Source organism: Epinephelus moara, chromosome 1, assembly GCF_006386435.1.
Source record: "Epinephelus moara isolate mb chromosome 1, YSFRI_EMoa_1.0, whole genome shotgun sequence".
In the NCBI taxonomy this organism is placed as follows: Eukaryota; Metazoa; Chordata; class Actinopteri; order Perciformes; family Serranidae; genus Epinephelus; species Epinephelus moara.
The window spans coordinates 34,959,721-34,987,318 of NC_065506.1; the positions used below are offsets into that span (position 1 = coordinate 34,959,721).

The 27,598-nt window shown below is 41.7% G+C and overlaps 1 protein-coding gene across 4 annotated transcripts in view; it reads right to left on the reverse strand.

Annotated features, from left to right (window-relative positions):
* Positions 1-24,973, reverse strand: part of pcdh17 (protocadherin 17) — a 76,959-nt gene extending 51,986 nt beyond the window's left edge. For 2 of the 4 annotated variants that reach the window (XM_050052941.1, XM_050052146.1), the window contains exons 1-2: positions 24,221-24,973; positions 20,839-23,430 (exon numbers count right to left, since the gene is read on the reverse strand). In XM_050052941.1, the coding sequence (XP_049908898.1) occupies positions 20,839-23,124 (2,286 nt within the window). In that variant the 5' untranslated portion in view covers positions 23,125-23,430; positions 24,221-24,973. Of the gene's footprint in view, positions 1-20,628; positions 23,431-24,220 lie in introns of all 4 variants that reach the window. The other 2 variants (XM_050051312.1, XM_050050509.1) reach the window with 1 other exon arrangement.
* Between the last annotated feature and the right edge of the window lie 2,625 nt (positions 24,974-27,598).

The window sequence follows — 27,598 nt, forward strand, 5'->3', positions numbered from 1 at the left end:
TGGACTTTCCATGTCAAAATATGACATGCAAGATACCCTGGGTGCGTTGGTTATTGATGTTCTGGGACACTTTGTGAATTTCAGCCTTCCATTTTTACAGGAAATGTACAGTGTGCATACAGTCGCTTTCAAAATAAACGCACTACATCAGTTCAACTCTGCAAATTGAGGGGTTTTTTCTTCAACAAACGCACTTCGTTATGTTTTGCTTACACACTCACGGGGTTGGGTTTAGGAAAAAAGAACAGGGTTTGGCTTTACAATCACATGGGAAGTGAACACCGGCCTCTCCAGGTGAAGGTTGGTGGTTGTTGGACCCATCCACCCCCCTCCCATCCGCTCTACTTGGACTTTAGCCACCTTAGCTTTCGTTGTTGGCCCCCCATGATTTCCCCTGACGCTGCTGGGCACCATTAAACAATAATGGCAGCTGGCACGAATCATGCTGATGTGAAAGGATTTTTTTTGTCTGTGTTTAACACCAGCAGTCACTAACCAAGCATTGGTTTTCAATGACTTTGTAGTGAGACAGGGTTCTCGTGTGACAAGCGTCACTGGAAAAGTACGCAAAACATACTGACACATTAAGTTATTACAAAAACAACTTGTGTGAGTTTTGGTTTTACACTGGACACAAACAGTGTGTCCTGGGTGAAAGTCTGGAGTTTGTTTGACCCATCCACCTCCACTCCAGCCTGTTCTATGTGGACTTTCTTGCCCTTTAAGAAAGAAATCTCAGTTCTGTAACCTTGCCAGTAGATGCCACTTAATGCTACGCACTAGACCTTTAAATACAAGTTTGGATTTCAAGGTGTAATATATTTGTTTGGACATTGTTCGTCATAGTGTTTAAGAATGCCTCCATATTCATTGTCAGAGGAAGTGCTTTCTCTGTGGAAAAAACAACATCCTCTTTTGTCTTTTTAATGGTGTACCGCACATGGACTTATCTTGGACTTTTTTTTTTGTCTTCCACTAAAAATAATAAAAAGAGCATGCCATTGATCTCAACTAGTCTGATTTATTTAGAGGGGAAAGAAGTGTTATTCTGTGTGATAATTTGTACCACATCATTTGCACACTATCTGCAAATTATCCTGCAAGGAATATGTTGCAAAACAGGTAAAAACTCTGCCACCTGTGCACCAATTTTTCCAACAAATGATTCTGAAGTATGTCTACCTACTGTAAGAACAACAAACTAAAATGAAAAATGAGCTTTGTAATATTCTACTGCTGGTTGCAATTCTACCAGATGTCAGCAACACTCAAACACAACCTCTTGTATAATTCTAAAATGCCCCAGTGAGCTGTGTTGTGGAGAAATGTACGAAATAGTAGTTAAACTGGCAACTCCCAAGTGTGAACAAGTGCAGCTGTATAAATGACATGAGGCACAGCTGAAATCAGGCACATATGCTCCAGTTAAAGTTTAAAAAAAGACTTAAAAAATGTTTCTTTTTGCCGTGCAGAGAATCGCCAGTAAATAAACATTCACACCTCGTCTGTTAGGTGATGAATCTGAACCACAGCTTTTACTGTACTCCTTAAGTTCTACTAGTTTTAGCCAGAGATCTTTTCATTTATTTTGTATTTAACAGCAGGACTTAGGGCCCATGAGCCAATGTTGAGTTTCACTGTTTTTCAAAATAAATTCAAAGAAACTCTGTGTTGTTTTCCCAGCTGTACCGAAAAACATACTGAACCCTGACCCCCAAACCATGCTGCGTATTCAACTGTGAATTTTGTGTAGAGTTACAGCACTCATTATCCGAATATGTTGAGATGCAGGATGCATCGCCTCCTGTTGCTCTGTATCTGTGAGGTATAAAGTCTAGCTGTGGTCCTGACTGACTTCAGAATGTTGTTCGCTGGTCACACCACTGCAGAAGATGAAAAAAGCCCTTGCCGCAGGGTTTTTCTGCAGAATGATTTGCTACAGTGAGTCACCTGCATAAGCTATGTTGATTTTCCTCTATACCACGATGTTTGTCACAGGATGGCAGGTAACCATAACTGTCTCATGAATGAGTGAGCTGACACTCCATGTGACTGATGTTGAAAGCTCTGAGTTTGTTTCATATGAGGTAGCATAAACTCCAAATGGACTTGATGCATGTACAATTTCTGGCATTGTGAAAAGGTTTCATTTAATGGATAGCTGACATTGAACACTGTGTACCATGGAATATTTCAGAAATGTCTGCAGGAAAGGAAGGACCATAGAAGTAGAATGAGAGTAGAACGGACATTCCCGTTCAAATCAGTGTAGCAGGATAGTCAGAGCGACGGCCATTTTTTTGTGTACTGCTGCCATTGTGACCATTGTAGACGCCTAACTTTCATATAGACAAACCAACTAGCGCCAAGTTGCGAACTCACTGAGGTGAGGTTTTGCAGTAACGACCAAACAAGCAGTGGATTAGTGAGTTTTCAAATGAGCAATCCATTACTTTTAAAATATTGTCGTGATTATTATTTCCCTGTTTCTTTTGTTACCATTAATTACATGTTTGTTGAAACACTATGTACTGTAGCTGCGAGTGAGATCCACTGCTGAGAGGATGAGAGAGACAGCGGGCATAAACAGGGTGTCCTTTAGCACAATTTTACATCTAACTCAGCAAATTAAGGATTTGTTTCGACCACTGTCGACCACCTTACTAACTAGACTACTAACAAGACTAGCTACAGGTGTTTTCAGACCTAGAGTTATCTTGCTTTGGTCCGCATCAGGGACTAATTGTGTTACAAAGTTGCATAATTCCCTAGAGTTGGTTCATGTTCTCACGGCAGCATTTACAAGGGAACCAGATCAAATGCCTTGCATGAGAAAGGCACTTTTGATTGGCCAGAATTACCATGCAGGAAAAATCAAGGAAGTAAACGTTGAAGAAAAGGTACACTTGCAAGATAAATGTGACACTTTCTAATGTCACAATGGAGGGACAACTACGCAGGTTGAATTTAGCGCTGGTCATCGTGGACTATATTGCTGTCATTGTTCATTTTAGTCAATTTAGTCAATTTTTAGTTTGAAAATGAGGCGCGGCTCCAACTAGAAAACAATGTTTTGATGCATTGGATGTGCCGAATGTGCATATTAAGGCAGTACAGGAGGAGGTGCACTGTAACGTGCTCATGCTTGTTGAACCCAAACAATGTGTAATGTGACTGCAGTTGGTTCGGATCAAGGTTGGAACACGTTCTCACCACAAACGAAACGCACCAGAGTTCATTTGTGTACCTGAGTGTGATAACTGTGTTCACACCTGCCCAAACGAACCACACTTAGGGGTAGGGATGTCCTGATCCGATCCTTGGATCGGGTATTGGCTCCGATAACGTTATTTTTACAAAATCGGAATCGGTATAATAAAAGATCCAAGGAATCAAAAATGGCCAGGTTTATCATCTATGTTCATTGTTGCCTCTGCTTTCCAATGTATAAAGATATAGGCCTAGTTTGTTTGTTGAAGACAAGAAGAAGATACTGAATTTGTTTACATTTTGTGCTGCTGAACCACCGATAAGCTTTTTGGATACTATTTAAATAAAAAACAAACCTTATGGGACAACTTGGATGCATTCTTTTTTTTTTTCTTTCTTTCTTAATGCTTTGCAAAGTATCGAATCGGACTCAGTATCGGACTCGGTTTCAAAATAAAGGACTTGGTATTGGATTGGATGCAAAAAAATGTGAGCAGGACATCCCTACTTAGGGGGCTAACGAACTTGAGTTTGACTGAACTGAACCAAACAGGGCAGGTATGACAGCACCCTTAGACCATTTTGGTGAATTTCATTTTGTTTCTGTTGAGTTTAAATGAAGTGTGTTTTCTGATGACTCACCAAGGCAATTAAGCTAACATTAGTCTTAGCCTGACGAAAGAGACAAACTTGGATTAGTCTAGACTTGTTTTTTTTCCCCCATTCAATAAGAAAAATAGTTTTAAGAATGGGCCATAACAGAGCTCTCAGACTCATGAGTGTGTCACAAAAGACCATGGCAAACAGTTCAATGTCTTTTCTATTCATTCTGTGTCTACGGGAAGGACATACCACAGCAACAGGAGAGAACATGCAGTGGAATTAGTGCCAGTGTAACGATAACATATCACCAGACTGGATCGGAATTTATTGATTATTTGTCCCGCCCCTTGTGATCAGTCATTTAAAGCATCTCTCCTACTGACAAGTCTCTCCTCTCTTCCCCGTCTCTAATTGTGCTGGACTTGACTTCAGTAACACCGATCTAATACAACTCAAGCTGAATTAAACTGCCCACATCTGAATGTGTTAGAGTCGCCGTTGCCTTGTAGAACTGTGACAGAGTTTCTTGTACAGTACAACTACTATGGGACTTTTGTAAGAACTGCTGGTTTATTATGAAGCTGGTGACTCAGGCAGCTCTAATCCAACTCAACAGTCTCATCTTGTTAATGACAGTTTGCCGTAATTCATAATTCATAACATGACTGCGTTCTTAGTGTTAGTGTGTGCGTTGGTGTTCATTTGGTGGGGAATAGGGCTATTTTTTCCGTCATTAAATAGGGCTAAGTAGCACTTTGGAGGCTTTTATATACAGTTGTATAAACAGCATGGCCTCCTCCTTGCATATTCACTGCTCACCAGCAAAGACACAATATTCATAATTAATATGCAACCACTCACATTGATTGCCTATTATTTTGGTTGACCATACAGTGTCATTAGAGATGGCTATTAGGAGCCCAGTGGAAAGCATCAAGTCGTCTTAGTGGCACGACTTTTTTTTTTTTTTTTTTTTAAATCATCCTCAGTCTCAACAAAGGAACTTCATAAAGTGAGAGAATGGCACCCAAATGAAAGAGTTGACTTGTTATTCTAACCACATACTGAGCAGGGGACTGAAGTCATCGATAGGTGAAGAGGGAGAAAAGGAAAGACGGGAAAGAAAGGGTGCACAGGGACAGAGGGAGGGCTGAGCTGGTCGTTCTTGCCTCTTTTCATCAAGACAGATGAGACAAAAACACCACTTAAAAGCTGATTTTCTTCAACCTGTGTGGTTACTGCTACTTTATTATTCCTTTTGAGGACGAGCCCAAGCGAGCTGGGATATAATTTTCTTTTCTGTCTACAAATGACTACTTTGGTCAGATTTCTAAAGCAGTTACCTTATGTACATGCGGGATAGCTGCATTTGCCTTTAAGAGGAACAGCTATAAAAGAATCCATCAGCACGTCTTTTCTGGTTTGCTAAGAGCTGCTTTTGTAGAGTACATTCATCTTTTGTAATAATGTCTGTCATTTAATTTTGGAGACTAAATTACTTTAAAAGAGCATCAAAAGAAAACTCCAAGGGATAAACAGACCCCCCTGTGTCTGCGAGATGGTCAACAAAGCATTGTTAAACTCTATTCTCAAGCCTTTTATTATCAGGTTGAGAATCGACTCAAGTAGAAAATAATAAAATACAAACCTCCTGAGAGCGTGCATATCCTTGAACATGTTTTTCTTGCTCACTTACATAGTCCACACACACACACACATACCATTACAGGTGCTGGAGATCTTACAGTCTAGCCTATTTTATGATGCATGAAAAATCAAATGATGGGCTAAACTAAATCCTGCATAAACAAAATGGCTCAGAAGGCTTGTCTTAATAAGCATATAGTAATACAGAATAATCTGTTTACCACAAATTACAAAAAAATATATCGTAATCTGTTTTAACTCCTATGCATGTAATTGATTTATTAATGGGATGATTAAGCCATTATTGAATGAATCATCCTTATCTAACTAAAAAGGACAACATTACCCATAAACCGCTGTGATGTTGACCAACATCCCCTCGGGTAAAGATTACAATAAGCTGCCACATTGGAAACACACAACTGAGGCTCTATACTACAGCAAACTGGCAAACTGGCAACTGGCACTTGGTAATTTATTTATTTATTCCCTGCTAAATGGAAGTAAATAAAACCAATATGACTGTGACCCATTTTACAATGGACCTGTGGTTTACTACCAAATAAACTGAATTCAAAATGAGTGTTTCAGTCGAGGAAACACATACCTTTGTGATAAAGTACGAGGCTGTTTTGTTTTTCATCTTTATCAAAATCTTGTCCAGTAATAAGCAGATTTTAGTGCATTTTTCAGGCACCTGCAACTGCAGAGATGGCAAGCAACCGCCACAACCGCCATGTCCATGTTTTTGTTTTTTAAAGGAGTGCAGTGTATTTACACTCTGCTACAAATGCCAGAATGTTGTTGCCAAGAATTGGAGGATGGGTGGGACAATACCACAAAGACCAACCATCACATTCCTGACCAAAAACAGCAATAGAAGAGAAAAAAATTAAAATACAGGCAATTGGGTCAGACCTGTTTTCCTACATGTTCAAGTGTTCCCTACATCCAGAGCAGGTACTCTACCTTGTGACGGCATTTTTTCTAACGCGGATAATCCATATCACGGCAACCAGACACGACTAAAATGTCTCAGCTGAAAAAGAAAATGTTTCTGTGTTCTGCACTTTACAATGGACAATGAACAACGACAATGTACCTATTAATAGCCTAACAATGAAATTTATTTTACAGAGCACAAAAATTGGTATAAATTAATTTGCAAAAACAACACAAAAATGACGATAATGTCACATAGAGCTGCCCTTATTCACTGCAAGGTACATTTCTTTACCAGGACAGTCCTGGGTGTATGCTACAATCCCCCAAACTATGTACAAAATGTATACTGACATCAGCTGGTTAAGTTGTTTGTTTCAATTCTGTTCTATTATCCTGTATACAACAGTTTTGGATTTGCAGTAGTAGTGCGAGATTTGCCAATTTCCATCAGTTCTAAATCTAAATAAGTAGAAAACAGCTTAGTTTTCTCCCAGCTAGGGCTGCCCCCTGATAGTCGACCAAATGTTAGTCGACCAGAAAGGTCATTAGTTGCCAAGATTTCGTTGGTCGCTTAGTCGCAGTAAAAAAAAAAAAAGAAGGTGAAACTTAATCAAAATAAATCAAAACCTATATGACTGGACCATGTGGAAATTTAATTTGAAAGGACAGACACAGGAAGTGGCCACGCTCAGCAGTCAGACAGGAGTCAGGTTAATTTCCAGGCCTGGTACCTGTGGTTATTCCACAGGCTAGTTAATAACATGTCGGGCAGCAAATCCAAAGTGTGGGATCATTTTGAGAAGGTGAAGGACGAACCCAAGGTGATATGTAAACTCATCTTCATTGGTCGACTACAAACATGACGTATCATCTGAAACATGGAAGTAGCTACATGCCCATTAGCCCACAGTGTCATTAACAGGCGGCTTGCTCAGTGTGTGACGTGCACTTGTAGATAAAATATAGGCCTATATTAATGAAGGTTCATTAGCAGGGTTTTGTATTTCTCTGTAATGTAGCACAGTGTTAACAATGTTACTGATACTATTCTTTCTCACACCTTCAACTCAAACCATTGTGTTGCCCCACCCAAAATACATACTTTAATAATTAAATTAATATTGTAAACATGTGGGTGATTAGTCGACTAATGGCCCTAAATGACGACTATTGGTCGACTTGGAAAATTATTAGTCCGGAGCAGCCCTATACCCAACCATACTCAAGAGTTTTTGGGTTGTAAATGACATCTTTAGTCTGATTTTTACTTTGATCTTTGTAGTTGGTTGTAGTTGTTTCTTAATCAAAAATATGCATAAAAACTATTCACAGATAATTTTAGTTTACTTAAAACAACAGCAACTAAGAATTATTTTCACCTGTGGAACACAGTGGATTACAGCACACATGGGTATTTAAGGACATAAACATAGTTGTGTGTGTATATGTGTCATTCCCGAGCCATTATTATGAAGTGCAGTCACACCTGTGTGCAGTGCAGTATAATGAGGAAGCCTGTTCAAGCGTTGGCAGTCAACGCTACAACAGAAAAAAAAAAAAAAATCATTAAATCGGACCTGGACATGAAATAAAATAACACTCTAAATCACAGTCCACTAGACAAAAAGAGTCTGACTGGAACAGGTTATGACCCCATCTCTATTTTCCCTGAAAAAAACACTGTTTTTGTGACTCCAGTTGAAAAGGGCAAGAAGCACTCCTCATTCTAATCTTACTCAAGTATTACAGGCCTCGTTATATTTGCAATTATCTTCTGCAATATTACTTCAGTCTGTCTGCAGCTCCTACCAGCATTATCTTTAAAACTACAACACTGACAACAACTCGGCAGCCAATTCAGTCTCAGCTGCCATCTCAGAGGAAAGTTTTCCGCTCTGAAAAGGAAGGGCGACACAAGACAGCGCGTTTGTACTCGTATCAACACAATCCACATCTGTGGCAGTTTAACCCCAGGAGAAAATGATAACTGTAGCTTTTGGCATCGATATTTATTTCAACACACAAAAAGCCCTAACACAGCAGTTTGCCAGCGCTCCTAAAATAGCACTGTTGTTTTCCCTCACTACTTAAGACGTTTTGTGTAGACACATTTAACCAGCTGGTCTGGGCAGCGTACAGCTGGGACCGGTCTTATGATTATTGATAAGGGAAAATATTTACACTTAAGGGAAAAAAGTGAAAGAGGAATGAGAGACGGAGGACTTTACTTAATGTTTAATTATTCAAACACACTTGAAACTGTGAGAAGCGCAGTGAAAAGAAAGGAAAGGGTGCAGTATGTGATCTTGGTGTGTAAGCTACTAATCATTCAGTACTTGCTCATCAATAGTTACAACAGCTTTGCCGTTAACTGAAGTCTTGAGTCAGCACTGACCTTGCTTCACCCTCATTAATCCAAAGCCAACTCAGCCCAAAAATTCAAAGCTGTTGCAGAGGTAAGAGGCCTGCCCTACTGTACATCTAAAGACACGCATGCATGGATATCACCAAATGAGCACTGATGTAGAGTACTTACTGAGCAACAAGCCTGTAACAACATTCGAAGGCATATTTTTGACAGCTTGGTAAATACAATTGTCGCTTTCTTTCCAAGACTGTATTTCACATGTCTACGTTTTAATCTCTGCTTCTGACCAACCTCATGTAAAACAACATGTCTTTTTGACACATTTTGGATAAACAAACAGGATAAAGCAAATTAATTAAGTAGCTTTAGAGGTGCTGGTTGGTGGATTTTATTAACTTTCTTATCTGTTTCCAGTCTTTTTGCAAAGCTATACTAATCGCTGCTGGCTGTAGCTGCACATATTGTTGAGGGGTGGAGATAGGGTTATAACAACACACCAATCTGAACCGATATTTCCATTTAATGATCAACCAATCCAATATCATCTATGCAGAGTGAAAACATTGTTACATATCATCATCTTTAAGATTCGCCTTTCTTTTTGAAATTCCAATGGCATGTCTGTGTCACCATTTTCGTTCAAGCATGCCGCTTTCCTAAACATTCAAACACTGCTAGCAGCCTGGCTCCAGACAGACAATGGCGAGCAGCCAAGAGAAAGGCAATAGGGATACTGGTATTTTCTCAAATGAATCGCAGGCCCCTGAATTCAATCCAATTAAAATGTATTGTGAATTTAGCCCCTTTTACACTGCCAGATTTTCAGCGAATGTTGGGCCGTTTTGCCGGCAAGCTCCGAGCGTTTAGACACACAGAGCCGGATTGGCGAGTTGATCCGAGGTGCCCAATTTTCTGCCTCGTAGGGTAGACATATTGGCAGAACCTTTTTGGCTTAAACAGACTGAGGCGGCCTTCCACCACGGGAGGGGCTGTTGATGACTTGTGGGAGGAGCTGTTGATGATGGCACGTGCGATCCACTGGCGGTGGATACAGATAGCAGGAATGAGCAGCTAGTAGCAAGAGGGGAACGCAAACCTGATAGACACTGTAAAGATGAGCAACTGGGGGGACAAGGAATTGCGCACCCTCCTTGCCCTTGCAAACGAAAAGAAGGACGGGCCAACTTCTGAGAGAATCACAGAAGGACTGACCAGCCGCAGCTTCCCTCGGAGCACGTCACTGTTTACGTCACACACTGAGCTACACGTTTTGTTACTTGCTCACGCCCCCCCATTGCCCCGAAAAAGGCACATTCTGTATAAACAAAAGTAGGTAAGCGGCATTTTGCCGCACTCCCCGATTTTGTTTTTATACTGCCAATGCTGAAAAAAGACTGATTGGGCTTTCCTGCAAATTTGCACAATTCCTATTTAAAAAGCGCTTCAGTGAAATCAGCTTTCAAGGTTTCTGACCAAACAACATTGTTACTACCAAGGACTGACTTACATTAAATCTATTTGTGCCAAATTTGGTACCTGACAGCACGTCTGCATGAGAACGTCGGGTTTAGTTAAGACGAGAGGCGGAAGGAATGTGACGCCAGGCACAGAGCTCCGTGAGCCGATGGGTTCCACTTCACTAAGGACGCAGAAGTGCCTCACAGCCGGACACCAAGCTCCGTGGCCGCTCTATAGCTGCTCCATGGGCTTCCTAGTAAGCCAACACTATGATTGCAGCGCCAATCTGCCACGTTAGTTTTGACATTTGGTGTATTTTTTTTCCTACATTATGTTAGTAATAGCCTAGTAAGTGCTAGATGAGCAGACACACACACACACATATGCGCTCACAGACAGACAGACAGAAGATTTGCTTGATGTGTGAAAAGAGCAGAGGAGAAGAATTGCAATTTGATTGACTGAAATGTTTGTTATTGCAGAGACATTAAAGTACCAAAAAAAGGTACTGTTGGGTACAGGTACCAAATTCCAGGTACTGGAAGTGGATGAATCAGTTCAAATGAAAATGGTTTCCAACCCTGATATCAGCAAATATTACATTGTTGTCCAAAGAATCAATATAGTATGAAAATTGTGATTTACACTTCTAGTAGAGGCTGGTGTGTATCTCCTTATCTAACTCTAAAAGAAGCAAGCTTATTTCAGAAAAAAAAACATGCTTTTTTGTTAGATGATTGGATTTATACAAATAATCAGAAATTGCCACTGAATGAAACAATAAGATAAAACTAACTACGATACAAAAAGGCTTTATATAATAAACTGGATAAAAGTCTGTATCCTTCGGTGTTTAGAGTAATAGCTAAATAAGCATGCTCAGCATTTACAGTGAGCCAGCATTCGACTTTAAGTTCTTTAGAAAATCAGCGTTCGCAGCCTTGCAATCTAAAAATGGAGTGCCATCAACCTGTTTTCAGTCTGCTAAAAGCACACCTTTAATACGCATTCAGACTGATATTATTAAGCCCTCTTCTCCAGGATTTGTGTACAATTTGACTGAAGAAACAAGCATTTTATAATTTGGTATTGAAACAAACCATCCACAAAATGTGGTTCGTGGGTTAACAAGACTGAAGCTGAGGGCTCGTGAACACAAACATTAAAAGAACAAAATTATTCCATCTCAATTGATAGAGGAAGAATCGTTCCGTGGATGAAAGGATTCGAGATATTTCCCCAAAGCCCAGAACCGAGGCCAGACGCAGATATATAAACACACAAAACACAGACACACAGGATGCAAGCACACATATGGCTAATATCAATACATGCACAAGTGCACATACACACACCTGGGTTCTCCCTCTCTGTCTGTCTATGCACACACACAACCACGCGCAGCAGATGGACTCTATGCAGCCTCGCTTCAAGGTGACCTATCTGCTGTATATGTATCAGGTCAGAGGTATCCGAGTAAAAGGAGGGGCCGGGGAGCGGAGGAACAGGAGACAGGAAGGATACTGTCCATACACCTGGGTAAAAACTGACAGAAAAGGCTTTAGGATAATGCTCCGTTGTCAGAGTGTTGGACGCCAGTTCCTCTGAGTCTCTTTTAAGTGCGTCTATGGTGCATTAAGAATCTGTCAGACCAGCTTTAGCATTAATCAGCTAGCCCACGGAAGAAACAATCACACATAATCTCGAGCTCTAAACCCTGCTGACCTTCTCTTCAAATGCACAGATAAACCCCCCCCCCCCCCCCTTCAAACCTCAGTCATTTAAAGACACACACAGGCACCCAGCTCCAGCGCTAGTAATTTCTTCCTCCCGGCTCTCCCTCCCCTGTAGTCTATCTGATTGGATCCACCCACAGAAGCACCCATGTCTCTCCACCTGGGAGTACATCGACTCAGCATGTCAGCGTGACCTCAAAGAGGACGCATCCCAGACAATGTGTGTGGGGGGGGAGAGGGGGCTGTTTCACCCCATCAATCTGGAAACAGGAGAGGGGGAAGAGAGGAAAGGAAAGACAGGAGGAAAAGGGAAAAGAGAGGAGAGCGGCAGAATACACAAGTTCCATTCATCATCTCAGCGGCGTTGAGGGTGTATAAATAGCAAGATCTGTTCAGAGTTATCATTGAGCCAACGCTTCCATCGTGGTACTTCATTTATTAAGACTGTGCGCAGATCAATACGGCAGACATATACACTCTGTACTGTTGACAAGATAATCTCATCATTATGAATTTGGCTTGGGTCGTCAGTAACATGAGCAATTGCATCGCTTATCCGAGATGACAAGAGCAGAGAGAAAGAAAGGGAATCCGAAAAGGAAGAGAGTCGGAGCAAGAGCGGGGGAAGGCGAGAAAGAGAGAGCGCGAGCACTAGTGTTTTTTTTGTTTGTTTTTTAACTAAACAATGCTCAGAGCGATAGATAATGAAATACAGTATTTCAGTTCCAAACAGAGGAAAAATCAATAAGAAACAGAGCAAACCAGCCATTGATCTGAATCCTGAAGGCCCCAAAAAGATTTCTCTCTAAGACATGAACCCAGTGAGGGGCCAATTGAGTACATCTGTGTCGTACAATAGAAAAAGATGAGCCCGGCCAAATATACCGTTTTCAATACGCCATTAGCACTCAGCATCACCACTGCTACCCTGAAGAGAGGACACACTGTCAAATGTTTGATGACAAATCTTGTGTGCCCGCCACTTAGTGGGCCTTTTGTTTAGGCAATAACATCTGAGAGTGCCGACTCATTCCCCCTCTGTTGCCACAAACACATAACAGCCACTGCAAAACACAGTGGCTGTCAATTCCCTTCAGACACACACAGGGCTTTAGACATGGGAGTCAGATTTCAAACTGTGCCACAAATATAAGCAGGAACAGAGGAGACAGTGGGATCTCTCCCATTAGAGTGTCGGACCTTCTCAGACACACACAAACATGCAAACATACACTGGCAGGATTACACCGTTTAGAAAAATACTCCTCAAATTGCAAAGCAAACCGTCGTTTCTGGATCGGGCGGCTGTAATGTACTCCGGTGGTTGTATGGGGGACAAGCAGTCCGTTTCATAGCGGCTTGTTTTGACATGTAGTTAGGTGAAATTAGAGAAAATGAGATGGTATTCATGGTATATCCCTCCAGTCAATTAATCACGTTACTGATGAAGCTGAAGAAGTGCTGAACTGTAGAAGGCAAGGACAAGGAGAGATAAATTCAGGGAGAAAGGGATAAATCATTTCTCTTATACTAATGAGATAGAAGGTGAGAACAGATTCACATAACTCATTCTTTGAGCCGCGTGTTGTTTCTACAGCACATGCCTAGGGGGCACAGTGAAGGAAGATGTGGCAGAAATAAAAGCTCTCTCAGATTGGACTGGTGCCAAGACACAGCAGAGCGAGCTCCACTTTGTTTGACTTTGAAAGTGTTTGATTTACAGCAAGGAGACCCAGCTGCTGGCAGTTCAAAGAATACATTGTCATGCCATGTACGCCAGTGTAGCCCTCTGTGTGCTGTGCATCTCAGCGCACATTACCGTGAGGTCACTCCTATATACTGTATATATATACCTGTGTATTGCTGCAGCTCCAGCACCCTGCTGCTCCGAAACGTTAAGTCTAAAGATCCCAGGAGGGATCTAAGAGCCCTCAGGGGGCAGGCGGCCCCTACAGGGAAACCCATTCCAATCTGAGGGAACCAGCAAGACCGGTGCTTCAGAGCACAGCTGGTGGTAGCACAGGTGCGTGCGCGCGTGTGCATGTACATACACACGCACAAAGACATGGCAGCTGAATCTTAGATTCCTCCACTGTGAAGGTTATGTTTTGTTCTCTTGTTTTTGTGACCTCTGTTGATGCTAGGTTGGCTCCTTGTGCTTCAGTTGTTTGAGCAGAATGCCAACAACACCAAGGAAAATGCTTCAAAATCTACTGGGGGCATGCACAGATTTTTTTTTTGTCAGAATCTTCTTTTCCTCTATAAAATAGTACATATTAAAGGATTTATATTAAAAAGAAAACACCTTACAGTGAAAGGATTGTTGGGTACAAAACGTACAGATCCATCAAGGCATGTAGGCGTGTACTTGAAATGCAAAAGAAATGTGGGCAACTCGCAGTATTAGCAGGGTCAAGAAAACAAGACACACACTGTCACACAAGAACACAGCCACAACAAACACAGAAGACTAGCAAAATAAAGAAGCGCTTTTGGTGGCCTTGTTAGAACAGAATAGAAAAGTAATTACAACGTCTGCCTGACAGGACCTGATCTGAAGCCGCTTAAAATGCCAGTCTGTGTACGGGGAGCGAAACACAGCTTATGAGTGGCACTTGCTACTCAACAGAATGACGTGACAGTGTGACATGATATTTTGAAGCTCCGGTGTCGATGAATTAGGCAGAGGAGCTGTGGTCATCCACTTCCCCTCGATCACAAACACACTCACGCACACACAAAAAAGCACAATAGCTCGAGAGCGAACATCCACTGACAATTCACGGTCTTATTATCGTGCCAATGTCATCTCCAATAGGCTGCTTCCTATTGAACCAAGCAAATTGGTTTAATGTATCCGGCCAATCTGGCTATCACGGAGGTCAACTTGTGTTCTCATATCCTGTCTCTTTTTCTGCACTTGAAAAAATAACAAAAAGCTCTTTGTTTCCCTGAACAGCTGGGTCAGGAGGTCAGTTAAAAATAATGAAATTATGAGGCGCAGATAAGTGCTGTGTCCAAATGAACGCACAGCTGCTGGCTGAAAGGAGTAACTGACCAATAGAATGTATACATACACAAGTGTCTTCTATGTATCTATGTTTTTATCTATCTATGGGTCGATCTATCTATCTATCTATGAGTCAATCTATCTATCTATGGGTCGGTCTATCCATGGGTCGGTCAATCTATGGGTCTATCTATGTCTCTATGTATCTATCTATGTATCTATCTATCTATCTATCTATCTATCTATGAGTCAATCTATCTATCTATGGGTCGGTCTATCTATGGGTCGGTCAATCTATGGGTCTATCTGTGTCTCTATCTATCTATCTATCTATCTATGAGTCAATCTATCTATCTATGGGTCGGTCTATCTATGGGTCAGTCTATCTATGTCTCTATGTATCTATGTTTTTATCTATCTATCTATCTATCTATCTATCTATCTATGAGTCAGTCTATCTATCTATGGGTCGGTCTATCTATGGGTCAGTCTATCTATGTCTCTATGTATCTATGTTTTTATCTATCTATCTATCTATCTATCTATCTATCTATCTATGAGTCGATTTATCTATCTATGGGTCAATCTATCTATGGGTCTTTCTATGTCTCTATGTATCTATGTTTCTATCTATCTATCTATGGGTCTACCTATCTGTCTATCTATCTATCTATCTATGGGTCTACCTATCTATCTATCTATCTATCTATCTATCTATCTATCTATCTATCTATGTCTACAGTTTGACTCTGCTGGAGTTTGTTGTAAGTTACAGGGGGAACTTGTGTTTAGTGGTGGCCACAGTCAAGGGCCTACATATTCAATTATTTAGCAGGGTTACTTGGATTTTGAGAACTCGTGATAAATAAAACATGCACTTCCACAGCTGCCTCCAATCTCAAACAAATTCTCCGAGAACTCGTAATATGTTTCTGCAAATGAACTATTAATTGTGTAAATCTTTGAAGAATTTCCAGCCTGAGTCCGATTAATGTTTTCCATGGAAATAGCGGCCAAAGAAACGTTAAAAATGAGGGTGAAGATAAAGTCATTGGTGGCATTTATTACTACCAGAGCAGATTTCCTTAGTTTTTTTCCTTCCCAAAACTTGAAAAATGTCATTACTGCACTGGTATTGAGAGAGGAGAAGCATGGGTCTACTTAGCAGAGTACTACAGTCATCTCAATTTTCTCTCATGCTACTACACATTGCAAACAGACCCCAAGAAAAGTAAATGAACGCTCAAATTCTGCTTATATCAGAATTATATCAGAAGTAAGTAGCTTCTGTTTCACCTACCCTGTATTTATCCACCCCCCTCCATGTTCACAAATGTGTAGCCAGAGACCTCTGATGTTTATCGTGACATCTTCCACTTCCCTTTGATTTGTTAAACGTTATGATTTATTAATGAAAGAGGATGCAAATATAGCTGCTGTTTTGTGCTGTGCGTTACACTTCTGCTACAGCTTCAAGACACACTGATGTATCTGTACTCAAACAAGCCCTCTGTGAACCGGAATACCACTAATGGCAGCTAATAGAGGAAACATTCAATTACAAAAAAAATCTTTTTTTTTTTTTTTTGTTATATAGAGATAACATAATTTACTGTTGTTCCCGAAGGCAACATTCTGTGGTCTGACTGCATTTCCTCTCAGTTGTATTTATCATATGAGCTTGGGGGAGATGAAGAAAAATAAAACTGCCTATTAATAATTCATTTCAGCATGTAGTGTTATGTACAGTAGCAGCAGGTTTATTTGAGGAAATGTGAAGATACACCCCAAGGCGAGCTGATAATTTTTGTTTCCTTTTTTTTATGTACTGGCAAGCTCAAGTAAAACAAATCTGGCCTAGTGGCCCAGAAGAGCTAAACTGGGGGACAAAAGTACACAAATTACAAATGGCTTCTTGAACTGTCTCTCATTCCTTTAAATGACTGTTGAGACCGACTGCATCTAGTTGCTGAGCTGCTCAATCCTGTCAGCAAGCGGGCTTCAGTACATACAGGTTTACCAAACTCATTCCATAGAAAGCTCCAGAGGAAAGCAGTTATCTAAAGATGAAGGGAGAGGGAGAAAAATGAAATAAAGAGCACTTTTCTATTCATTGCCTCAGTGGCCACTGAAGTGTGGGAGCAATTTCAATACAATATACAGCAGAGGCTTTGATAAGACTTTTCGGTAGAATCCTTAAAAACAGCCCAAGCCCAGTTACATGTGCATCTGTGTGTTTGTGTGCACGAGCGTGTGTGTGTGTCCGTGTGTGTTTGTGTGTGTGTTTCTAGGAGGAAGGGTGTTTCAAGGTTCGGACAAATGCAAGATTGTCCCGCTCATAAAAGAGAGGGGCTCTGTCACGGAGCCTGCCAGCTAAAGGCTTAAATCACATGCCTGGAATGCACAATGACGTTACACCCACTCACACACACACACACACACACACACACACACACAATCTCCCTAAATTATGCAGAGTAAGACCATTCCTGGAAGCACCCATTTTCAACATCTGCTGCAGCTACATTGTTGGCATGCACAAGCTCAACCTAAACAGATCAAAGCAGTGAACATTTTATCTCCTATATTGTATAGGCGCCACTTAAATGATCACAGTCACACCTCTTAACTGCTTTTTTTAAAGCATCCTTTAATTTGCTCAAAAGGTTTATGGCTGCCAGTCATTTTAAGAATCCATTCAAAGAGGCTGGATTATTACCAATTGTTAAAAGAGCGCCTTGCATTTTCTAATTTACATGCAGCAAAACTATGTGCGAATTTACACGGATTCAGTGTCTGCTTGGTGGAATCAGTGACTCATTTCAGACACTTGTAATAAAACAGTGTCATGCAGGCGATTCCAGAAAATTATTCTATATTCCACGTGTTTGTAACGTATTCATGTCTGACATTTTTCATTAGCGTAGCAGGAGCCTCCCCACCGAGTGACAAGTGACAATGTCAAGTCAGCAGAGACTGGAGCCCCTTTTCTCCTTGACACCCTCATCTCAATGCCACCCTACACAAGGCAGAATGCCGCCACCTAAAGGCGACTTTTATAGCCTTTCAGACTCCCCCTTTGCCTCTGTACCACCTGCACCTTATTAACATGGATGGTCTCCCACCGAGACAGGATTCGGTTTAATTAGAGTTTCATGGTGAATCAAATTACTACACTCAAAACTTATCAAAACAAATCAATATGATAAATTATGGGCCATTTAAAAGTAATGACACAGGAGTCTTGTAATGTTTGGTAACAGAGAGGGCAGCTTCTCGAAAAAAGAAAAAAAAAAAGGTAGGAGGAAAGCAGCGGAGAAACTTGTGAGGCAGTCAGTGGGCCACAGCCTGGCACAGCTGCTGGAGCCAAACATAATGTGGGACAAAATCCTAAAACGTATTCAAGACGGAGTGGGCGCGGGCTCGCTCTTTGGAGCAATTTACTGAAATCCCTTCTTCCTGAGCATTGAGGAATTTTGCAGCAGATTGGTTTTAACCTTGATTCCACACTAAGTAATTCCCTTCAACGCCTTAAGCGGAATTAGGCATCATTACGTATCATCCATCTCCTTATCCCAGGAATTCTCTTTAGAAATGAAATGAAGCTCTCCACTGGGCCGGGTGCTGGCACGGTGGTGACAATGATAAGGCCAGCAGAGCTCTGCTGATATGTTCATATTATTCCCCTCTCCCAGCTAGAGACCAAGCCCAGCCTGTCTGCCAGTGCACCACTATAAAACATCATTAGAGGCCAGCAGCAGTGTGGAGAGAGACTGGGAGTTGCAGGCAGCTACAGTAGCCCCACTAGGTGCGGATGAAGACAGCAGCACTAAGGTGCCCTTGTGAAACTGACTGAGCAGGCGATATGCTCTCCCGCTTTATCCATCTCTTTATTTATTTTTCCTATTTAGCCTCTCCTCCCGTGGCAACTGTAGTGACAGATGGGCTGAGAGGCCTTGGGATCGATGGAAGGGGAATTCTGTCTTTGTTTCCTGACATTTTTCCCATAGCCACTCTCCTCTGACTCAGGTTACTTACTGTCCACACGAACGGAGAGAGGAGGCAGAAGCGGGGGGGGAGGGAGAAAAGTGATACGCTTCTGTACAGATTCTGAAGAAACTTAATGCCTCAGGCCATCTCCCTCTACACAGGTTTCTGTTGAATAATACAATAGAGCACCCTGCACGCCTGATGCGTCGAGGGGACCCTCTGTAAACAAGACACTAAGGAATGTGTTGTTGCAGCTCTTGCTTGTTTTCCCTTTGACAGTCTGAAGGGGGAGAGAAAAGTAAGTGCACAAAATGGATGTGCAACAGCCTCACACAGTCAAATTCATCATCACGATTCACTACATTAGCAGAGAAACCGCCTGCAGAATGGACCAGCAATTATTCTGTCCCTCTGATTAGGAAGCCTTAACGGTCTTTGTGCTGACCCTTGCCCTATGCAGCTGGCTCATAATAGAGGAAGGGCTGAGACTGAGAGTGGGAACAACAAACAGTGGCCTTCCTCCCTGGTGGGAACACGTCACATTTGATCACAGTCATCGTCACATCCACATCCAGCGCAAATAGTGGGATAGAAAAGACAGCAGAGAGCCTAATGGAGAGACTAATAGTTACAGTCCTTTGGGATGTAACTGGAAGTAATGTCATTCCCCAATTGGGCCAAACGGTGTAAGGCCGCAGGGAGAATGTAAATATAATAAAACTCAATGAGCACTGTTTATTATTTCTATCAAATTCTATTAGGAACATCACCTTTTATTGGTCGACAAAAGGTAAACATCAGAAAAAGGGATTGCTAGAACTGCCCATTATCCTCAGTGTTACATACCACTGTCTTAAGCAGGCCTTAATCCTCGTCTGACACGACAGACTTTTAATGGGCTTAAGGCCAAAGACACAGAGAAGTTATCACGTTAGAGGCTTATACATCCAAGTACTCCACACAAAGACGTATAAAGTAGCCGTGAAAATAAGTACAATCTGCTAATCTCTAGGAATTAAAAGCGCTAGAGTTAACCACAAGGCGCTATAGAACTTGATGACTGATATGATGTTGAACGGTGGCTTGAAACAGTCGGCATACATCCGTCACTGTTTGGAGCAACTTGACTCTCATGATATCTCATTATAGATTTCACCATTATTGGAAAAAAAAGTACATTAATATGCAATTCTATATATTTTTTTATCAGATTTAGACATGCAGATTTCGTAGGGATATATTGCTTAAAGTGATCCTAAAAAACCCACATACCTGATTAGAACTCAGCCACAGGCTAAAGTCTTTATTCCACAGGAATGAAACGACAGTGATTGAGTGATTAATGAAAAATTTCTACATGAAAACTGATTTCAAAAGCCTGCCGTGACATATTTCAAGCACAACTGATTTGTGTCGATGTCACTGGCTCTGTTCTATGAGAGCACCAGAATGACTGTTTAATCCTTCTAATGCTCACCCCTCCCTCTCCTCTTTTCTCTCTGTGCTCCTGGGCCTCGCTGCCTCTGCCTGTCCTTATCTTCTTTTTTTTTCATTTTACAAAACAAGGGGGAAATGTTGATATAGGAAATGGGAGCTTTCTGAGGGTTGTGACGTGAAAATGGTGGCATAACAGTGAAGGAGAGGAGTGCTATTTCTCTTACCTGTATGATGGACATGCGGTTAGTAGGTGTGTCTGTAGTGCTGGTGACTGGGCCTGTGAAGCTGGTGTGGCATCCCACGTGGCCTTGGGGAACGCTGAGGTTATTGGCAGTGGGCTTGAGGTACATGACCTCTGACCTTGGTGAGCTGAGTGGCAGGCGTGTCTGGTAGTCAAAGTACATGGGAGAGGTGGCCAAGGAAGGGCTGCTTACCACATTCATCACATTCATGGCATCCCGCTCCTCCACCTCGCTCTGCACCAGCATGATGTCGTTCTTGTTAATCTTCTTCTTCTTGCCTTTCCCCAGCTGAGGGTGCGAGTATTCTGCAATGCGACAATTATAGGTACGGATCTCCTTGTTTTCCCGCTTGCACTTGATCGCTATGGTCACCATGGCAGCCAGAAGCATGATGGATATGATGCTTAGAGTCACAGTAAGAGGCAGGGACATGTCCCAGTTCTGATTGTCCTTCGTGTGTGGCAGTCCATCAGGAGGACGTCCGTTGGAGGCCTTGATAATGAGCCTGGCAGCTGCAGTAAGACTTGGCTTGCCGTGGTCCGATACTCGGATGATCAATTCCACAATGGGGTTCACGTCGTCCCAGAATGGATGGGCTGTTCGCACCTCCCCAGTCACCGGATCAATCTCAAAGAGGTGCTCCTCATTGCCATCTGAGATCTCATATGTGAGCCTCCCACTCTCGCCATAGTCATTATCCACTGCCCTCACTGTGGTGACAATGTAGCCAACACCAACATTACGCGGCACATGGATTTCAGCTGTGTCGTTTAGGAGTAGGGGCAGAACTATGACGGGGATGTTGTCATTGACATCTAGAACGCTGATGCGCACTGTAGCGTTGCTCTCCAGGTGTGGAGATCCTGCATCTCTGGCAAGAACCTTAAAGTCAAAATACTTTATTTGCTCATAGTTAAAAGATCTCACAGCATAGATGGCTCCATTAGCTGCATTCACATTAACATAGGTGTTGACATCACCCCCACTCACGTTGGAGTTGATTATGCTGTAATACACTGTGCCGTTCTGGCCAAGGTCTGGATCATGTGCCAGAACTGAACCCAGGTACTCCCCAGGGATGTTATTCTCAGGTATTTGAAGAAGGTAAACTGACTTGGTAAAGCGAGGGACATTGTCATTCTCATCCAGAATCTTTACGGTGAAGGACTTTGTGGAGTTCAGAGGCGGAATGCCATTGTCTTTGGCCACAATGGTGACATTGTACTCATCCTGCACCTCTCTGTCCAAGGGCCTGTCTGTCACTACGGTATAGAAGTTATCATAGTTCTCCTCAAGTTTAAAAGGGACATTACCTAGCACTCTGCACTGAAGCTGCCCATTCCTGCCTGAGTCCTTGTCTGTGACACGGACCAGAGCAATGACAGTGCCTGGAGGTGCTGCCTCGCTGATGGCTCCCTGTCTCACAGACACAAAGCCTATAGACGGCCAGTTATCATTCCTGTCAAGCACTTTAACAGTGACTTTACAATGGCCTGGGATTGGATTGGGACCTAGATCTTTTGCCTGGACGTCAATCTCAATAACAGGACTCTCTTCGTAGTCAATTTCACCCTGAATCTTTATGACCCCTGTTCTGGAATCTATGGAAAAGAGCTCCCGGATTCTCTCTGGGGCATAGCCACTGAAAGAATAGACTACTTGTCCATTGTTGCCCTCATCAGGATCAGTGGCGTTTAAATCGATCAGCACTTTACCAGGAGGTGAATTTTCAGGAATTTCCACAACATACGAGGGCTGATCAAACACAGGGCTGTTATCATTGGAATCAATAACTTTAACATTTATCTGCATGGTACCTGACCTGGGATATTCCCCCCCATCCGTGGCTGACAAAATAAGAGTGTGATGGCTTCGTTCTTCTCGGTCCAGTGGTCGTTGAATAACTAATTCTGGGAATTTAGTCCCGTCCCCACGGGATTTCACCTCCAAGGAAAAGAGATTGTAGTCATCGCGTGTTATTTGATAGGTTTTCAGGCCGTTCTCCCCTGCATCTGGGTCATGAGCGCTGGTCAGGGGAAAGCGTGTCCCTGGTACTGCGTTTTCAGAAATGTCAATATCAATCTCATTCGAGGGGAAAGTGGGTGAGTTGTCGTTAATATCCTGAATATCTATTTTGATCATGCAGATCTCCTTGTCATTGGCAAACACCTCCATGGAGAGCTGGCACTTGGGGTTTCTCTTACACAAGGTTTCCCTGTCGATGCGCTGCTTTGTGTACAGCAGTCCGCTTTGGGGGTCCACGTCGATGAGATGTGGAGCTGAGTTCTCCAGCACCCTGAAGTTGGCTTTCTTACCCTGTCCTCCCTGCCCAACCTGTTCGAGTCCGAGTCTGGCATCTTTGGCAATGTTCCCAATGACTGTCCCCGGACCCTGCTCCTCTGGGACAGAGTAATTCAAGTTTTTCAATGTCAGGGCTTGAGCCCATAAGAGGAGGAAAAAGAAAATAGAAAGATACATCCCCACTCCGTAAAAGCTGCTGTAATCTGTCTTGCGTTTACGCTTCCTTTGACCTGTTGATAGTTTGTTCAAATTTGGTGTTTCTATTATTCGGGATCAAATAAAGAGTTCTGTTCATCATGTGAGGCCTTGGCATTTGTCTTTGGGGATTGTCTTTGCTCTGTCTCTCTCTTCCTCTGCCTCTTCCAGCAATCTGTGGTGCTGAACACCTAATTTATATTCAGCTGAGCGCCCAGACTCATCTGAGCAATAATCGCGATCCGGTCTCCAAACAGAATAGTCATTGTAAGTGTTCACTCATACCACCTAAGAAGGAAAACAGAAACAAACAAAAAAAACGTTACAATGTATACGTGTCAATTACACACCCAAATAAAAACAGACTACACAAGACATTCTGCCAGTAAGAAATCAGATCCACCGCTGAGCCAAAAATGAAACAGGGCTCATGTGTAATTCATCTCCACAATTATGGGGGAAGCTTGTCAATTAGTTAACCTTGGGAAGACACTCAGCGCAGCCCAGATACACAGGGAAATTATGATTCCCCCCTTGTAGCTTATTTACTCCATGTATCATTAAAAGCATACAACTCAGAATGCAGTTTTTAATCCATCTCTAATGTGCAATGTAAGAGCTGACCCCAGCGTGATGGTGGCACATCCACACATTATGCTGACTGAAACTGCAATAGGGCAACTTTAATAATATGGTAACACTGCAGGCGTACAACTGAATGTGGCCTATTGTGGCGGCTATTTGAATAAGTGTGTATAAAATGAGCCTCTTACACGCATTAACAAATCCGCATAATCCGGATATTTACAATGAGCCTTATAAAAATTCGGAAATGAGCTGCCAACATCTCAGCACAGCCGTGTAATTCTCTCCACCGATGCCCTCTGTGTGTCTCTCCCTCTCCCTCTCCATCTCCATCTCTCTCTGCAAGATTCAACGGTCCTTAGGAAGAGGAAGAAGCTGTTGCATCCGCATGCATAGACATAGGCTGGGAAATAACTACAGCTTGGAAATGAGCAACAGACGTGGGGCTTTAAGAAGAGACCTAAAGAAGATAAAAGACAAAAGGTAAACTTACCAAACAAACTGCTGAAATAGTCCAAATAATGCGTGCGTAAAAAGCAAAACAGTCAGTTCCAGCAGGGTTCAGGGAGAGTTTCATCCCCTGTAACCAGTTATACCACCCGTTTCCCCTTTCTTTCCTCTCTCTGTGCAGGAAGAAAAGCCACAAGCCTCCGCTGCACACGTAGGCTACAGTGCAGCGCAGTGGAAATAAAAAAAAAAAAGTGCTCCAGAAAAGTATGACTGTAATGTCAATGAGCTGAAGTCCTCTCCGCTGTCTGATTAGGATGCAGCGACTCGCCTTCTGCCTGCAGTGAGTCACCGTGCTTCATGAAAGGAAAACTGTTCGGGAGAAATACTCTATAAGGTGTGGGGGAGAGGAGAAGAGAAAAAAATCCAGATGTGCAGTATGGTAGATCCCAAAGTGGATATTTAAAAGGCGATCAGTTGTTTTCCCTCAGTCCGAAACAGCGCCGAGTGACTGATTCCCGTAGTGGCATTTTGTCCTTGTCCGCCGTCCCCATCAAAGTCCACACACACACACACACACGCACACACAGAGACAGAGAGGCAGCTGCTGAGGAGGTGGTCAGCAACAACCCCGCATTCTGCTACAAGTCTCTCTGTAGCTGTCAAAAGAGAAGGTGAATTTCCTTCAATATATACGCACAGGCGTTACTTGGTATTTTCTGCACGTAACACAGCCCTAAGCACATAGAAGGCTTCCTCTCACTGACTGAAGTCCGGACACCGCATGGTGCATTAAACATTGTCGCTACTCTTCTGGCAGCCAATGAATTTGAAGAGGTGGGAAGAGAAGGAGGGATTCAAAAGCCGCTTTGGGTACAGACTACAAATGATTGGTGGCTCGTAGTTCACCGGTGGTGCATCTGTGTTTTTTCAAATATCACACTTCATTGTTGTTTACAATAAAGGAAACCGTGCGTTGGACAGCTTTGCGGAGAGACTTATAAGGGCCAGGCTGGAGAGGGCTGGAAAATTCAGTTAGGTCGTTTATCAGACACAGACAAGAAGATGGTTTTGTCCTGTTTATTCTGGAGTTTATTGAAATATAGTCAGAACACAGACACAATGTAAAGTGTAGTGTAAAAAAAAAAAAAGGGGGGGGGGGGGGGGGGGGGTATTTTTTATTTTATTTTTTTGGGCATTTAAATATATTATATCATGATGAATCTAACTTTGAAACCTGAGCACATTGGCTTGATTTCTTTTAAAACCACAGGAAGATGGCAATGAGCAACGGAAGAAGAAATTACCCCCCAAAATAGCAAGAAACTAGTAAAAGAGAAAATTTAAAACAACATTAGTACAAACAGAAAGAAAGTAAGACAGAAAGTTAAAAACAAACAAACAAGGAAATAACCTGGAAAAAGAGCATAAAAAATTATAATAATTCTGTGACATAATTTTTAAAATATAGTAATGATAATAGTTATAAATATACAGTAGTTTTTCCTTTTGTCTTTGTCAATTTTTTTATTTAATATTTTCAAATTATTTTTTTGTTGCAATTTGTGGGACATTTCTCATATTTTTTATTTTATTATTATTTAATTTTTGTATTTTTTTTTTTTTTACTGCTACCTATTTTGGCCAGGTCTCTATTGTAAAATAGATTTTCTGTTTTATTTTTTACCCTTTATTTTCAACATAAAACAAATGCTCAGTACATCACTTAAACAACTACACAAATATCTTCACAGGTAGAAAAAAATAGTCCTAGAACTTAAACATCACTAATAAAATAAAATACATATATGCAGCCATAGAGATTATAGTGCCATTCAGTTAGACTGTTACAATTCACTACCCTTGACTCAAGTACATGGCTCCAAATTTGGACAAATATTTAAATCTTATTCTTGTTAGAAAACTTTAACCTTTCTATATACATTACTTTCGTCAGCGCTCTTATCCACATATCACATGTTGGTGCACAGTCTGACTTCCACATAAGCAGAATAAGTTTCATACTTGTCTGCCAAAGGCAACACACTCGTGGCACCTACATGTAGGACAGCAACTAGTGGGTTCCCAGTTCTTCTCAAAGGCATTAGAGAAACCTTCAAATATACTCTTCCAATAACTGAGCAATTTCCTACAAGTCCAAAGAGAATGTGTTAATGTCCCGTCTGCCATCAGGGAAAATCTTATGCAATCTGTCTTTGGAGTCGTAAAAGAGATTTTCAATCTCAGTGGGACTTCCTAGATACTACCCTTTACTTAAGGATGTTAACTTTAAATTATGACTGATTGTGTGTTATATGAGCCACACTCCTGTTTCCAGTGTCATTCTTCATTAAGAGTGTTAGACATATTTCAGTCATCTACTTAAGAGACTTGTGTTTAAACTATAAAATGAATGCTATAGTAAAAATAAATCCCGTACCTGGATACAGTATTTATGAAACTATCCTGGTCTGTTACGTCCTCTGAGAATCAGCAGCAGTCATTAAACATCTTTGTAGGTAATTAAAAGTGTTAAATGCCGGGGAAATTGTGATGAAAAATAATGAGAGACTTGGATTTGATGATTTCAGCAGGTTTTTGAAGTGACAACAATATCACGCAGTCTTCTACAGTGTTATACTTTCACAATTACAGCTTGAGAACTTGACTTTATCTCGCCTCTTTCTGTCGATCAGTTCCCGCTCTAAAGAGAAGAAACAACAGACTGTCCATTAAAAAGTTTCTTCCCCAGCGCTGGAAGAGGAGCTGAAATTATTAGTTGATTGACAGAAAATTACTTGCCAACAATTTTGGTAATCGATTGTAGTTTTTTTTTTTTTTTAAGCAAAACAGCCAACATAACTCATGTCTGGCTTGTCTGTGGTGAGGACTTGAAGCTTTGCATCGTCTTATGTGATGGTAAATTGACTATCTTTGTGTTGTGAACTGTTTCTCAAAAAAACAGAGATTAGAAGATGTCACCTTGGACTTAAGGGAACTGGAATGGTTCAGCAGATTATTCAATAGTAAAAAATAATCTTTACCTGCATAAGAATGGGCAGATTATGAGACAATGGGCCCCTGGGCACAGATATGCACAAGAACCCACCACCTCTCGTAGATAGGAGCAAGACAAACAGACTTTGTGTTGGTTATGGGTCTCTTTGAAGTCATTGTGTAACTTTTTTGTGTCTTCTTGTGTTCGTTCTGTGTCTCCTTGGTAATTTGTGTCTTTTTTTGGTCCTTTGTGTGTCTTTGTAGTTATTGTGTGCCTCCTTGTGTTTGTCTTGTGTCTCTTTGTGGTTGTTTTTTCCATTTCCGTAGTTATTTTTGTGTATTGTGGCTGTCCCTTTGCATTTTTTGTGGTCTTTGTGTGTCTCTCTATTGTCATTTTGTCTCCTTAGTAATTGTCTGGGTTTTTTTT